The sequence below is a fragment of the Physella acuta genome, unplaced genomic scaffold (assembly GCF_028476545.2).
Source record: "Physella acuta isolate Inbredline_101_S28 unplaced genomic scaffold, ASM2847654v3 ptg000398l, whole genome shotgun sequence".
Taxonomy (NCBI): Eukaryota; Metazoa; Mollusca; class Gastropoda; family Physidae; genus Physella; species Physella acuta.
The window spans coordinates 98,343-114,727 of record NW_026731917.1 but is presented as its reverse complement, the minus strand read 5'-3'; the positions used below and the strand labels follow the sequence as shown (position 1 = coordinate 114,727).

Here is a 16,385-nt window from a genome sequence, read left to right as displayed (position 1 = left end):
GGATTTCATAACCAACATATAATTTCAACTACGCCGTACATGATTTTAAAAATATTTAATGGCCCTTCGGCTTCGAACAGAGTTTCTTCCAGGCATCTCGACGCCCACCCCCCCCCCCCCCCCGAAAAAATCTACCGCCCCCCCCCCCCCGAACGAAATGAAATTTATATAATTTATATAGAAAATATATACTTTTAACAGTGTCCGCCCCCCCCCCCCCCCGAAAATTTCAAGTGCCCCCCCCCCCCCCACGGAGAAAAAAGTCTGGAAGAAACACTGGCTTTCGAATACCTTTGAGACTTTTCTCGCTCGGGTCCATTAGTAAAGAAAAGCAGTAGATTCTAGATCTAGGCCTAAGTCATAGCGGTGGTTTGAACCGTTGCCTATCTTTGACACAACTGCTCAAGATTTATTTAAACAGCAGGGCACTGGGACCTCGGGGACCCGTGGACTCTACCATGGGACATCCTAACACGCCACTGCGTACCCCTAACGGTGAATGAATGATTATCTCGCAGACCAGCTCTATCGATCAAAAATAGGGTCTGCATCTGCGTTACTCTTCATCGGGAAGCAAAATGTATGTAACATTTTAGCTACATTCTAGTATTCTAGATACGATATAGAGTCTATATTTAGTTAATTTAGTTAGATCTAGAATAGACCTAGATCTAGAAATCTAGATTTAGAACTAGATCTAGATCTAGATCTAGAATTCTAGACTAGTCACTTAGTGTTAGATCTAGAGGCTAGATCTAGATCTAGATGATCAGATCTAGACTAGATCTATCCCTAGATTAGAAGCTAGATTTTGTTCTACTTCTAGATTTCTCATCTAGAGTCTAGTCTAGATCTATATTAATTTAATAATAATTAGAATCTAGTGTAAGTGTAGTGTGTAGTCTAAAATTAAGACTAAGTCAAGTTCAAGTACATATACTACTTACTTAGTGTACTACTTAGGCCTACTACTTAGTACAGTACTTAGATTCTAGTACTTAATTAGTATAGGGCAGGAAACAGATTGGTACCGCAAAATGCATATTCGGTCTTCGCCGTTCATAAACTTTCTAACCAGACATCGTTCGGGGATTTTGTTTATACTGATAAATAGAGCAAGGTTTTTACAAGCTTCGTTAGCAACATTTTTGTGGAATTCGTTTTTTATGACATTTTGTGCCGCGGCGAAGGATGCGAAGTATGCAAATCTGGACGGAATGGATCTACTTGGAAAGTACGTGTACTGCACTAATGAGGTAAGAAATAATATTTTGTAAAAATAACTATTATTTTTTTATGGATTTTTCATTAGAAATGATTGCTGTAAATTATGAAAGTAAAAAAAAAGTATATTTGAATGCGTTTTTTACTTTAATTTGAACAAAATGACTGCCGAAAATTACGACACATCGGCGTCGCTGAAAGCGGGAATTTCAGTTAATTTTTTACGGATATAAAATTGTATTTTTTTACTCCGAAGCATGTATTTAAATAACAGTTAAGTTAAATCTATTTAATTCTGTAAAATATAATTATTATTTTGCCGTAGATACTTTTTTTTATATTTTTAATGATTTTCTGTCGCGGAAAATCGGTATTCGCACCATGCACGCACGCGTAGTAAAACTAGACTTATCTTTAAAACACGAGAATCTTGAGTACACTGCGAATAACAAAGTTTTTAAATTTTAGTTTACTTTTGACTTTAAGCCATTTGTTTTAAATCGAAATTAATTGATAATGTAATTATTTCAAAGTAAAAATTTTCCGTCGCAAATTGGCTTCTAACCTTCGCCACTGAACCAGCCTACGCACGACATTCGCGCGAGTCTGTTTCTTCGCAATAGTCTGTATAGTGTCGAGGGCTAATTCTAAAAAGAATCGAGTCCTTACTAATCTAATGTTTATTAAAATTAGGTACAATTGTTGGAACGCATGAGAAATAACAAATTAATATTTCTTTAAATCTACAGCCAAAAGAAAGTAGAACTTTATAACTCTGTAAATTATGAATCGAGTGACGGCTGTCGTGAAAACGGGAGCCATTTTACTCTTTTTTTTTAGGGTGACCTACTTTTATTATATAATTTTAAAATTCATCGATTTGATAAGCAGCTGAGTAGCTGACTACGCATGCGATATGGCTGGCACGTTTTGGGATAGGGATCGAGTACACCATAGAATTTTTTTTCTTTGAACTAAGCGTATTTTTTTTTTAAATCAAAAGATACTTACATATCAGTTGTTGATTTCAATTTCATTATAGATCTAATCACTAACTTCAGTTTTTAAAAGTAATTTTGCTTCTAGAACTAGCGTATTTTCAAAATTACGTAGATTCTAAATCTAGATCTATTCACTTACTATTTGACAACCGTGTCAGTAAAATGAGGTCACCGCTTCCAGATTCTTAGGTTTTAATTATGTTTGTCACTTTGAACTATTATAAGTAGCATTAAAACAACTGCATCTATTATCAACATTGTTTTTATATGCCAGTTCTAATTATACATTCTGTTCATTACCAATTCTAATGAAATCGTATCAGGCCCTAACACCCTGTTCACCTACACTGACACTACACTTGAATGACGCCACAGACAGTCGTAACTTTAAATTAATGTTCAAAGTACTAAACAATTATAATTAGCCATGTAAATGCTGCAACTATATTAAAAATTGGCATATAGACATATTTTATTAATTATGTTTTTTATATAGACCTTCTATATTTAACTCTGTTATTTTTTTCTTCCCCAGAGTGTTTCTAAAAGCCAGAATTTTAAAGGGGAGGGCGGTCGTTTTTTTTCTCAAGAATAATTATAGAAATAAGCTATAAACTGGTATATTTTGTAAAGTTTGACATAATTACAAATAAATGTATGCCTAAGTGACATTTCTGTGTAATTATATTGTTAATTTTGTGAATTTCGTGGATTTTTGGACCTCACTACATTTAGATGTAAAAAAAATCTCAGTTGAGTGAGTGTGGTTAATCTACATTTTGAACGTGATGTAAATGTCTAGTGCTATTAATTTTTATATTTTTGAATTCCTCGATTGTTAAGCAACAAAATTGATATATAATATGTCAATATTTGTTACTTTGAAAATTGGCGAAAATCGACCCTAAAAGTAGATGCTTGAGGGTTGAATCTGTTTCCTGCCCTAGGCCTACTTAGTATACTATACTAAACTTAACTAAACTATACTATTAATTAACTATCTATCTTATAACCTACTAGTACTATAGTAGGCCTCTGCCATATAGTGATATAGAATAGATCTAGAATCTAGATTTAGTAGTACTAGGGCCTATATAATTATACTTCATACTATACGCCTATATATATAAAGGCTATATAAATATTATAGCCTATAATATATATATATAGGCCTATATATATATATATATATATTAGGCTATTTATTATAAGCAGAGCCGGCGTTAGGGGTACGTGGGGCCTAGGGCCAACCATCCGCGTGGGGCCTTATATTTTTCCATTGATGCCTAAAACATGTACAGTGAGGCATTTTTTTTCTTCTCATCGTGAATTAATATTTATAACAATATATATGGTATTTTTAAGCTGCTTATCAATGTCGTATATTAGTTTTAACATAAAGACACTGATTAAAAAATAATGTGTTACTTAGTGCTTTTGAAACGTTGTTTGTTTCTGTTAAAGCTTTTTGTTTGAAAAATAAAAAAAAAACAGATAAAAGTTTGAGACACGCATTAAAGAGACGATGAACGTCAGCTTCATACTTGATTTTTTACATTAATTCATTAATGCTTTTTTATGACAATCTTACCAAGTACGTTCACAAAAGATTTACTTTTCTTGCCTTTCGTGAGAAAAATTCTTTGATTATATCATCATAGTCCTATTGGGAGGCAATGCCTTTTTCTATTGACAGAATCAACAGGCGGCAGAGCTTGTCTTGGGACATCGTTGATACATGTTCCCAATTTCCCGGATCATATATATCTTTTACGATCATTGGGAATGAATTATTTTCATCAGAATCATTTTCTGAATGGCCGCTTGATTTGTCCCTATTGTCGAAGTTCGTGGGGTTTGCAGCTGACAATAAATGACTCGAGGATTCATTATTACCGTCACCACCACAAATGGTAGTACTCTCATTGTAGTCCTTTTTGTTACGTTCTACATTTGCGATATTGGAATCCACAACCAAATCAAAACGTTTTTGTTGTTTAAAGACTTTCTTTGGATAGTGTATGTACTTGTCCAACGCGCCTGCTTGTGTTTTATCAAATTCTTCTCTTAAATTGCGTTTCCTCGCTTTTGATGCACCACATTCATACTTGCGAAATCTATCTCTGTCTCTTGTAACCATGGTGTTGAGGAAAAATAGTGAAATCACTTTGAAGCAACGTTAAATCGTTCCACAGTGGTGGTGATAGTATTGATATTTTCTCAATTTATCGAGTGTTAACAGTGGCGTGCAGAGTGTGTGGATGCCGGGGAAAATAGCAAAACATTGATAGATTTTAGACCAAGCTCGAATCGTAAAAAACACTGGTTACGGCTAAAGATATCCAAAATGAAATAACTCTCAAATGTAATCACGGACGCTCAGTAGGGTGGAACACTGGGGTGGGTGACAGTTGGTGGGGTGAGGTAAAGGATAACTATACATTTAAATCTATGGGATGCCAAACCCTAAAAAAAAAATCGGTTCGGTACTACGTTACTGGATCTCTGACCAAGAGAAAGTGCGTGTTTATAGAGCATCCACATATTACATTACAGGTTAAGACCGCGTTCTCACAAGAGAAGGTTAGTGTCTATAATTAGAAAGTGAACCATGTGACAGCCAGCTTCACCTTATTTATGAGTTTCGCGATGGCATGCTCGGACTGCCGGTAATTTAGACGTTTGAGAAATCAGGAGAACTTTACCATAAAACAGGCTCGGCCTGATGTATCAAACTGTATAGACTTTATAATTTGTTTAGTATGCCTGCACTATTTTAAAACAAGAATCACTATGGTCTTAACTATTATACTGAATATCCCTACAATTAATTAAAATAAACATGTGCTTAATCACTTTATAAATACCGTTATAGCTTACCAAAATGAATATGGACATAATTACTGTATAAATGCCCTTCAAAAATATATAAATAAATACAAGTATAATGTATTTAAAGATGACCTGACAATATATAAAATGAATATGAACATAATTACTGTATGGATGCCTATCAAACGTATCGTGGTGAATAAAAATAATTACACAAAAGATGCTCAAACAATGTATAAATTATGATTTTAGGGATAAATACTCTGGATGTCCGGGGCATGTCCCCCCCCCCCCCCCCCCGCCCCCCGACCCCCCCCCCCCCCCCCCCCTTGCAGGCTATCATCAGGTCACGGACTGTTTACTACAGGCACCCCTGCCTGCTCACTAAAAAAAAAAGTCTCCGCATACAATAGGGTATCTCATTTCGTGTTTTCCCGATTTTACCTCCCATGTCAGGTCGTGGGCTAATTCGCGACCAACATCTCCATTCACCTCAGGACAGGGTCGGCGTGGTCGAGTCGGTATAGCTCATGGTTGCTAAACCGAAATGACTCGAGTTCGAACCGAACCCTCGGGCAGATGAGGCTCGTTAGCTGGGGACAGCCACTCTTCTAGGAGAGACAGCTCCAAAATTAAACAACTGCTGCCTTGTAGTTTGTTCTTGGTTGGACAAAAGCTATGGAAGCAAATCCAAAAAGAAAAGCAGGCTGAAATCGGAGTCAATGGCCTCAATGGCGCATAACCAGTTGACACGTAACGCTTAATTGTGTTGGAGGTGTGGTCGAGTCGGCAAAAGTTCATGGTTGATAAATTCGAACAAAGTCTCGAGTTCAAACCCACTGGCAGATAAATATCGATCCACTTCAACACTAATAATTAAGAACGAAGAAGAAGAAGAAAGACCTCAGGACAATTGCGAGTCGACTGTGCCAGCGATGTGTGACACTAATGTCTTTCTTTAGAATAACGGTCTGTCCCAGCCGTGGCCTCAGTTTTAACATACAACAATTTCGGCCATTTAGTTTTTTTTTTAAATTTAATTCAGCAAAGATTATTTAAGTTTACAAACTAATTCAGACAATAATGGCGGTGCTGAAGCGCGGGGCCCCTTCAAACTCAGGGCCTGGGGCGACCGCCCCGTTTGCCACCCCCTAATGCCGGCTCTGATTATAAAGGCCGATAGACCTATCTATATATTTTTTTCTAGCCCTTTATATAAAGAATCCTTTAAGCCTAGTGATCCATTGGGCAGATGAAGTAGAGTTTATATATTTATAGATTGCAGCACTTAAAGTAAAGTTTTTTTTCAGCACTTAGCCCAGCTGCCTTTACTTTCCTTTAATTTACTTGCGTAAGGGAAAGTAAAGGTGGCTGGACATAGAGCCTTCATATGGTGCCTACATATACCGAGGTCAAGAAACTTGTGAACTCTACTTCTTCTGCTGAATGGATTGCTAGGTCTAAAGAGGAGCTTACGGAAAGAACTTAATATTTTCTGTACTCGTAGAATGCCCTGTTAAGGATTATAACATTTATAAGTCATAAGGCCATCTCTGGTTCACGTATTGTTATGTTAATTCTCTCTTACTAAAGATGCAGATCTACCCATCCATAATAATATGTCACACTCCTGGGGGAGGGGGGATAGAGATTTCAAATTTTATTGATGATGTGTGACAAGAGGGTAAGAAACTGAGGTTTAAAAAACTTTACGTCGCTAAAACATTTTTTTTTTGTAAATTGCAATAAATACCCATAAGTAAATAGTTTAGAGAGTAACAGCAGTTTCTCATAATGTCATTTTGAGGGGTTGGTGAAAGAATAAGATGTGACAGCATTTTAAGGGGGGGGGGGGTCTGGCTTTTTGTGATGTTCAACACAGCATGATGTCTGCATGGACCCTAGCCCCCACCACTCCCCCAGTCCACACGCTACAACATAACTTGTGGACGTCATAAATGGGTGACCCCTAATCATAGCTGGCAGATTAGATTAGTCAGGTCAGAGTTAGGGTAGTGCTTATTTCTGCCAACATTAGAAAAATAAATATGCCAGGGCTCATATCCTCAACATCCATGTGTATATATATATATATATATATATATATATATATATATATATATATATATATATATATATATATATATATATATATATATATATATGTATATATATATATATATATATATGTATATATGTATATATGTATATATGTATATATATATATATGTATATATATATATATATGTATATATATGTATATATATATATATGTATATATATATATATATATGTATATATATATATATATATATATGTATATATATATATGTATATATATATATATATATATATATATATATTCTCACTGTTGAGAGACACTTGTTTATTTGTTTGTCAGGATGTGAGAGGATATAAGCACCTCAAACATTTCCTCTAACTGCAAGACAGAAATGTCTGGGAAAAACAAACATGCTTTTACATAAAATGTAGATTATAGATATATCCATCAAAAGATATTTATTTATTGATTCAGTTAAAATTTTTAATATTTGCTCTGATAAAAATCATTATTATTATTTCCTTAGACTATCCCTAACCCAACCCGGATCCTTAGCCTGCACTCCTGCCTTAGACCCTTGAAATATTATAATGCATTCAAAATTATATTTTTAATGTCATTTTTAAAAAAAAAAAAAATCTATCAATTCTGCAACACAGCCCACTTGAAATATGTAAATTATAACAAAATATGAAACAAAACAAACTTTACTTTAAAAATTCTAAAAATATACACTCCCGGTAAAAAATGTAAACATGTATGCATATAAAAATAAAATAGAAGCTAAATATAGCAAAATGATGCGTTAGGGTATTATCATGCTGTGTATATACTCTGTCATTGTCAGATATAAGCACTTTCCAGAGTTCGAACTTAGATTCTAAGATCTAAATTTAGAATCTGATATAGTACTCTTGGATTAATAAAAATAAAATAATCTTTTGAAAAAAATCTTTTAGAAATTATAGACCTTGCTAGCAAACTGTTTAATAACAAGAGTGAATATTGTACTAAGTGAAGTCTTAGTAAATTGTGATCGCCCTTGCAACTGTCTCTGATTGTCTACTTGCCTGTAGTAATTTGTATCATTAGAATTTTAAAGATGCATAGAGTGTAATTAAATATAGTATAGCATAGATTTTTAGATATGACTAATTTGTTACTATAGTCACTGAATTATTGTGTGACTATAGTTGACTTGTTTTAACTGTTTAGACCTACTAGAATCACTATTTCATAATATTATTAGTAGCCTATCATAGAGGTTATAAGCTATATAGATCTTTTATTGTTACTGTCTAGATCTAAACCCTAGTTCTTCATTAATTTGAATGTTGTTTTTTCATTTAGAATGTTTAAAATTATTGTTAAAAAAATCTTTTTTTCTCATCTCTTTTAGAACATTAGAGGTCTGCATCATATACAAAGTTTGAAACCATGGAGTCTGTTGAACAGCCGTTTGACAGTATTACTAGGTTGGGTCAGGATCTACCGGATACTAGTGAGTACTAATATTCAGTGTTTCTTCCAGAGTTTTTTCTCCGTCCGGAGGGGGGGGGGGGGGGCAGATACTGGTAGAAGTATATATTTTATATATAAATTTCCATTTCGATATTTCATTTGGGGAGGGGGGCTCGAAGAGGTGCCTGGAAGAAACACGGCTAATATTTTCTAAATATGCTAGCTAACTAATTACATAGATGTTGGTGGTTTCAGAGTTTGAAATTTATTAAAAAATGTATAATGTTTTAATAGATCTAAATGCATGCTACATTTTAGTAATATAATGAATTATTATGTTTTTTAGATGACAAGTTGGGACTAATTGACACTGATGGTCCACTTAAATATGTCAGCAATGGTGACAGTCCTGGAGCAGAAATTTCTCCTCTGCATCAAATGAAGTCTACAAATAGTGTACTGTATGTGGAAAAATTAACTGGAGATTAAAAGTTTCTATGTTTATATTATTCTCAAATGTTAAAAGTTGGGCATCGCGTGGTCAAATAGGGGGCAGCATGGTTGAATGGTAGAGCGCTATACTGCTAACCCAATTGTCATAAGTTCGGATCCGAGGCTTGACCCTGTAGTGCCTGAGTCCATGCAGCTCTGATGGGCACCTGAATCACTGGAATCAGACTGCAGACCACACTTTTATGCCGATGTCATTGAAACAGATGAATGTTTTTTCATTTGCCCCTTGTGAAGTTGTGTCTTGGGCACAAACAAGAAAAGATGATGTGGTTAAATTGTAGAGATTTAACCTGGAAGTCTTGAGTTCAAATCTGGTTTCAAGTCATTAGAATGTCCCTGAGTCTACCCAGCTCTTTTGGGCAACCGACTCACATAAAGGAAAGTAAAGGCGGCTGAGCACACTATCCCTTCAAATGCAAAGGTCACAGAAGCAGGTGAACTCTATTTCACTTACCAAATGGACTCACAGATAGCAGATCTGTACAAATCATTACTTATTTGGATGTTCGTTTTTGTTTCACTTTTTTGGTAGAAAACAATTTAAAACTGTTTATATGGGTAGTTATTTTAAACTTAAAAATGAGCTTCCTTCACCTTCTTATGTTCAGGTATGGTCCACAGAACAGAGGGTTGCGTATTATTATAATTTCATCCATTGTATTTGCTATGGCTGTCACTGTAGCTCTAATACTAACAATTTATCTTGAGCCTAAGCCGGTAAGCGAATTTACTCAATTATATCATTCTTTCATAGTAAGTGTTATAGTTTATAAGGCTCATAATATAAACATAGAACAAGAATAAAACCCTTAATGAAAACAAGACAATAAACATAATTTCCTGATCTATAGAAGTAAAAGTAGTATAAATATAGGGTTACAAATTACAACCTTGAATTATATTTCCATTTGTTCTTGAGCCAACACAACACAAAACTAAAAATGTTTGCTTTAAACCCAACCAGTAACTCTAGAATACAATAATCTCTTTAAAAGTCCATTGTTGGCTCTGGTTTCAAAATATCCATGAATACAACTCTACTAACTGATTAAATTATCACTACTTCTTAATTTTATTATCTCCATTTATTATTAAATGTAGTTTTTGAATTTACTTGTATTAACTAATGTAATAGTTTATTACAATGAAAGGAGATATTGTGTTGTCACCTGAAATGAAGTTTTCTCGAAATTTTGAATGTTTTTGATTTAACCACAAACCATAATGCACACCCACAGACATGACAAAGAGTTTATATTAGAACCAAAAGGTTACATATTGTATTCAAAGTATTCAACATGTGTCATCCTCTAAATTGGGAAGGTCCATGGTCATGCTGCTGTAGCATGTGATGACATTCGATGCAGTGAAATTGGTTTAAAGGTGCTGAAAGATGGTGGAAATGCCGTTGATGCTGCAGTTGCTGCAACTTTATGTCTGGCCGTTGTTGACCCAGCACATGCTGGTATAGGAGGGTCAGTCATTTCAATACCTTTTTTTAAATTTAATCATATCATATAAAAATGTCTTTATAGACACATAGGTTGAATTGTAAAAAGAAGTCTTACTGTTGGGCTTCTAATTATTAATGATATTGCATTTTTATATCTTATTTTCAGTGGAGGATTTTCTTTAGTACATGATCACAAATTTAAAAAATCCTGGAGCTACAACTTCCTAGAAACTGTTCCAAAACAGTTGGACCTCAGTCCAGAAAACATTGGGCTTATAAATTCTGTAATGCTATAAAACTCTCTATTCATCCATTCATTATGATATTTTGATGTTATTATATTTCTTTTAGTACAAGCATCTTCAATGGATTATATTCATGAGCTAATGTTAATGAAGTAATTAGATACATTTTTTTTTAAATTTATAGATTTTTAAAGAGTTATATATAATGTTCAACTAATTTTTAAACAGAGCTCAAAGTCAGCGGGAATTCCTGGGCTTGTAAAAGGATTGAATTTAATGCATCAAAACCATGGACGGTAGGTAGATTACTACACTAACTAATAACACTTACTTGAATAAGTATTTTCAAAATAGACCTAGTTTAACTATTTTATTTGGAGTCATATTTTTCAGACTTCAATGGGATCTTCTTGTGCAACCAGCTATTGACCTAGCAGAAAATGGCTTTTTAGTTTCAGAAGAACTGGGTTTGTTTTAAATATTTTCCTTGTCAATGTTACTTCAATACTTTAAATAATTTAAAACATTTAAAATGTATCCCACATTTATTACTAAAGTATCAGTATTTTATAACATGCATTTAACTATATAGACTATTTGTTTTTATAAACTTCAGCCACAGTGTTGGAAAAACAGAGTGATTTTGAAGACTTCCAGGATAAAGTTATGAGTGATCTTTTCTTGGATGGTAGTATGTTCAAAAAGCAAAATTCTAATATAACCTGGAAAAGTCTGGCCAAGACTTTGAAAAAAATAGCTAGTGATCCAGATAGTTTATACACTGGGAGCTTACTAACTGATTTCCTTAATGATGTAAGTTCTCCCTATTTTTATCTGATAATGCAAGGTTTCTAAAATGTATCAAAAAATATAATTGATTAAAATTCATAGGGCGTTTTAAAAATTTGTATGCAATCTGGAAAAGGTATCTAATTTAGAAAAGTGTATATCAAACTACTAAATGTCTATAAAACAACTTTTAAAATTTATTTAACAATATTCTGCACAGGGATAGAACCACCATTCCAACTCAAAAGTGAATGCTAGCAAAGCAATCTCAAATGTTTTTGAGTTTTCAGTTCACTAAAATCCATAAACATTGCATAATTAAATCGCACCTCCTTTCTTTAAGAATTGCAAGAAGATGTTAACTGTACTCATATTCTTATATAATTCTCAGCAATGAGTTGTGATTTATACTGATTCTGAAAGATGGCTTATTAGGAATTAATTATTATTTTATAGGTTAGTAAAGCCAATGGTGTAATTACTGAAGAAGATATGAGAAATTACACTGTAGAACAGCTTGAAGTATTGAAAACAAAATATAAACGTAAGTATGAATGATTTTATTATTAATAAACCGGGAGTGATCTCCCCTAAACTTTCTCGAATATTCTTATATAACTTGGAATGTAGACATGATTTTTAATTACTTAAACTTTTAAAAATAGAATAGAATCTCATAGAAAAAAACATTGCGCACCAAACAAACGCCGAAACAAAATGTGCATAATAGTGCGCAATATTATTAGTGCTTTAAAAATTTACATTAGTTTTTTGAGAAATCGGAAGTAGCGTAAATTACTACTTCCGGTCAACGGAAATTACTCAAAATTTAACAGAAGGTAGAGAATTAGATCTTTTACTTACATGTGAAATTTCATTTAACTATCTGAAATAGTACTCAAGTTATAGGCTTTTGAAAAATTCAAAGTAGAAAAAGTACCACTTCCGGTTGTCGGAAATCGCTCAAAAGTTGATACGGATCTACGATTTTGATATAATACTTATATATGAAATTTCATCAACCTAGCTGTAACGGTACTCAAGTTATCGTGTTTACACACAGACACACACACAGACATACGAACAAGATTGCAAAATTATGTTTTTCCGTATCAGTGAGGTGTAAAACGTCGAGATTTGTAAAAATCTCGATATTTTTTTTTTTGCACGATTACAATACTTTCTCTATACTACCGAGAAAGTAAAAATTAATTATGAACTACTTAAATTGGATATTTATGATACCATTTAATGCAGGTATAGAAAAATAATAAAGATAATATAACAATGTATTTGTTAATTGTTCCCGAATTGCTATAGTTTTTAAAAATATTTTCATATTCTATAATGAATTCTTAGAAAATGCTATTATATTGAGAGAAATCTCAGTAACTATTTCTTTTGTGACAGAATGGACAGTGGTCAGCTTGCCACCCCCAGCAGGTGGAGTTCTTGTGGCTTTAATCCTTAAAATGGTTGATAAACTAGGATGGAATGAAAAGCAATATGATGATAGCCTTACCTACCATCAACTCATTGAGGTGAAGAAGATTATTAACTAAAAGACATTTAAAATACTAGTATATTTTAAAAAGAATACATGAAACTATTTCCCTATTTTTAAAAATGTTTGATGCAACAATGAATGTATGAATTATTTTTTTCTCAGAGTTTCAAGTTTGCCTTTGCCCACAGAGCTTTACTGGGTGATCCTAATTTCAATTCTAGTATGCAACAAAATGTAGAAGAGCTTTTAAATGATGAATTTGTTTCAAAACTTGTAAATAAAATTGATAACAATAAAACTCATTCTGAATCAACATATTATGGCCCATTCCTGCCTGGCCAAAGTGCTGGAACATCGCATGTTTCAGTTATTGATTCTTCTGAGTTGATGGTGTCTATTTCTCTGTAAGTATTGAAAAAAATGATGCTTAATTATACTAATCTTTTGATATAAATTGTCTGAAATTTATGTTGTCTAATAATAATAGATTAAAAAGCCATCTGTTATTTGTGGGTTTTTTTTTTTTTTTTTTTACAGAAGTATGAATAACAATTTTGGCAGTAAAACATTACTTGAAACAACAGGAATTTTGCTGAATGATGAACTCCTCAATTTTGACCTTATTAATTTAACTTCTGCTGTAAGTTAATGCCAAACACCTTTTAACTGTTAGATTTAAATAACTTTATTTTGAAAATTGTATTCTTTGAAATTTCTTCTTGTGACTTTAAGAATGGGATAGCACACGGAAAAAGACCTCTGTCTAGCATGAGTCCTACTGTCATCTATGATGAAGAACATCCCTGCAACTATAGACTAATAATTGGTGGTTCTGGTGGATTGAAACTTACTACAGGTTTTGCCTTAAAATAGTTTTACATATGTACTTTATTAACTAGTTCAAGTTTAAGAAGTTTTAATATATATATATCTTTGATTATAAAAAGTTTTTTTTAAAATTAGCAATTAAAAATTGCTCATTAACATAAAAAAATGATAGTCTATGCATTCTAATCTAATTATAAAATCTCTTTTTTTTACTTGAAGGTCTGACTCAATCAATTATTAATGCAATTGATTTCAAAATGAACATTTCTAAAGCAATAAATAGGCCAAGGATTCACAATGAATTAGATCCGACAACATTTTATGAAGGTAATACATTCTACAAACAAAAGTTCACTCCTTCACTATTTATATATGTAACTTGTACTTGCTTTTAGGCAAGCAATAACATTAGCAAGCTAAAAATGAGTTTCTAACTGCTTAAATTTTAAACATTTTTTGTGTAGATGGAATCCCTCAGTCAGTTCTTGGTGAACTTAAAATTAAAGGTCACAATTTGATGAAATTTTCACTGCAAGAAACTTCAAGCATAATAGCTTTGCAGAAAATCAATGATGAAATTCAAGCAAATGCTGACTACCGAAAGAATGGAGGAACAGCTGTATATTAATTTGACTTCACATATTATTGTAAAGATATGTATTATAGTTGGGAATTTTTTATTTTTTTATTAAGAGAAAGTGCACCAGAGTTTTTTGTTATTAAAAAATTTGCAGTGCTCTTCTAATTTAATTGTTATTCATAGAGAATACAAAAAAAAGCAGTTTAAATATTGTTAAATGTCAGAAAAATCCATCAATCCTAAGGCATTTTTTTAATATGCATTATTCCACTTTTTAAATAAGTGATTAGTTTAAATTGTGCATGATCCACAGAATGCTTTTTAATTTTTCTCCATACTTAAAGAGGGAGGTGGTGGTAAGAATGTTCTATTTTTTTTATTATTTGAAAATAATTCATATTTATTGTTGACAAAATTTAATTATTATAAACATTGTAAAATTTTAATGTGATAATTGTATATACATTTCAAGAGAAAGTTATAAACATTTTACCAACAAATTTTAAAAATTAAATAAATGCTAAATTTTTAAAAGCCAAAATTAGTTGATTTCTTAGATTATTGTTCAAAATATCTATAAATAATTGTAACTCCCAAAATTTTAAACCAATCTTATAAGATATTGCTCTGAAGGATTTCTGGGTAGCTGATATTATTTTTATCTTTTAAACAAAGAATTATTTATTCTGATTTTCAAACTGCAATTACTCAAAAACTCCCAATATGTAAAATTCCTATGTTTGATAATCATTATTATTTATATTGTTTGGTACTTTTGTCATGAATGGAGCTGTGTTATTATAAAACTGGAGTATTCCACTTTTCAACTATACTATTTCTTTGATCAGAGCTATTAAAATACTTTTATCAATGGTGTGAATATGTTCTAAACTGTAAGAAAAACTTTCAGAGTATCAAGCAATAGGAATTATCAATTTTTTTTTTTTTTCTTACCACATTCAAGGCATAATCCAAAAATGTTTCAAAATCCAGATTTTTAAAGCTTTCTCTTTTATTGCACACATCTTCTTAGCATTTATTAGATAACATAATCATAACACCTCTAGTGATTAGATTATCTTGACATTTTAAAATACTATTTTAGGGTTTATTATTTATGTACTTACTTGTTTCAATTGTTATGATTCCCACTTAAATAAACTTAATTAAAGAGCTTACTTTATTGGTATGTTTACTCCAATGCATTTAGACATTGAATTTGTGGCTGATGTAAAATTTAGTATACATTAAATAAAACGGAAGTGATCTCCTTTAAACTTTCTTGTATATTATTTATATTTATTATATAACAATAGGCAGGAAGGCATTTTTTTATTTTTAATACTTAATTTTTTTTTAAAATAGAAGGGAACCACATAGAAAAAAGAATTGCTCACAAAGTGAACTCAAATTGTGTATAATACTGAGCAGAATTAGTAGGCCTACTATATAAAGGGAACATTGATTACATTTTTGGAGAAATCGGAAACGGCTTCAAGTACCACTTCCGGTCACTGGAAATCATTTAAAATTTGACATGTATAAAATGTGGTTTTCTTAATTAAAACGGTATGCAAATTTTTAAAACAAGAAATAAAGTATCACTTCCGAGTATCAGGTCAGTAAAAAATTGCAAGTTATCGAAGTATAAGATCTTATACTTATCTATAAAATTTCGTTAACCTAACAGAAACAATACTCAAGTCAGCATGTTCCCCCACAAAAAAAAAATTCTGGTTAACAGAAATAGTCCAAAAGTTGATAGATAATTGCGTACAGGGGCGTAGCGAGAGGGGGGGGGGGTGCGGACCGCACCGGGTGACACCATTTAGGGGGGTGACACCAAGGCAAATAATAGCAAAATATATAGAGAAAAACTTGGGGGGGGGG

At 32.4% G+C, this 16,385-nt stretch overlaps 1 protein-coding gene across 1 annotated transcript; it reads left to right on the top strand.

Annotated features, from left to right (window-relative positions):
- The first annotated feature begins 376 nt into the window (after positions 1-376).
- LOC131942276 (glutathione hydrolase 1 proenzyme) lies at positions 377-15,773 on the top strand. Its single transcript, XM_059302051.1, has 16 exons — positions 377-580; positions 8,519-8,620; positions 8,927-9,041; positions 9,702-9,810; positions 10,417-10,568; positions 10,713-10,830; positions 11,020-11,087; positions 11,185-11,258; positions 11,408-11,604; positions 12,037-12,124; positions 12,991-13,121; positions 13,250-13,491; positions 13,625-13,727; positions 13,820-13,943; positions 14,135-14,242; positions 14,380-15,773. The coding sequence occupies exons 2-16, from the start codon at positions 8,557-8,559 to the stop codon at positions 14,541-14,543; spliced, it is 1,857 nt and encodes a 618-aa protein (XP_059158034.1). The 5' UTR covers positions 377-580; positions 8,519-8,556; the 3' UTR covers positions 14,544-15,773.
- The last annotated feature ends 612 nt before the right edge of the window (positions 15,774-16,385 follow it).

What these genes read in the sequence shown, in the direction of transcription:
- LOC131942276 (XM_059302051.1), top strand. Translation starts at nt 8,557, where the DNA reads ATGGAGTCTGTTGAACAGCCGTTTGACAGTATTACTAGGTTGGGTCAG. An exon ending in ATTGAAAACAAAATATAAAC is followed by an intron (nt 12,125 to 12,990) that starts GTAAGTATGAAT and finishes CTTTTGTGACAG; the next exon opens with AATGGACAGTGGTCAGCTTG. An exon ending in CCTACCATCAACTCATTGAG is followed by an intron (nt 13,122 to 13,249) that starts GTGAAGAAGATT and finishes TTTTTTTCTCAG; the next exon opens with AGTTTCAAGTTTGCCTTTGC.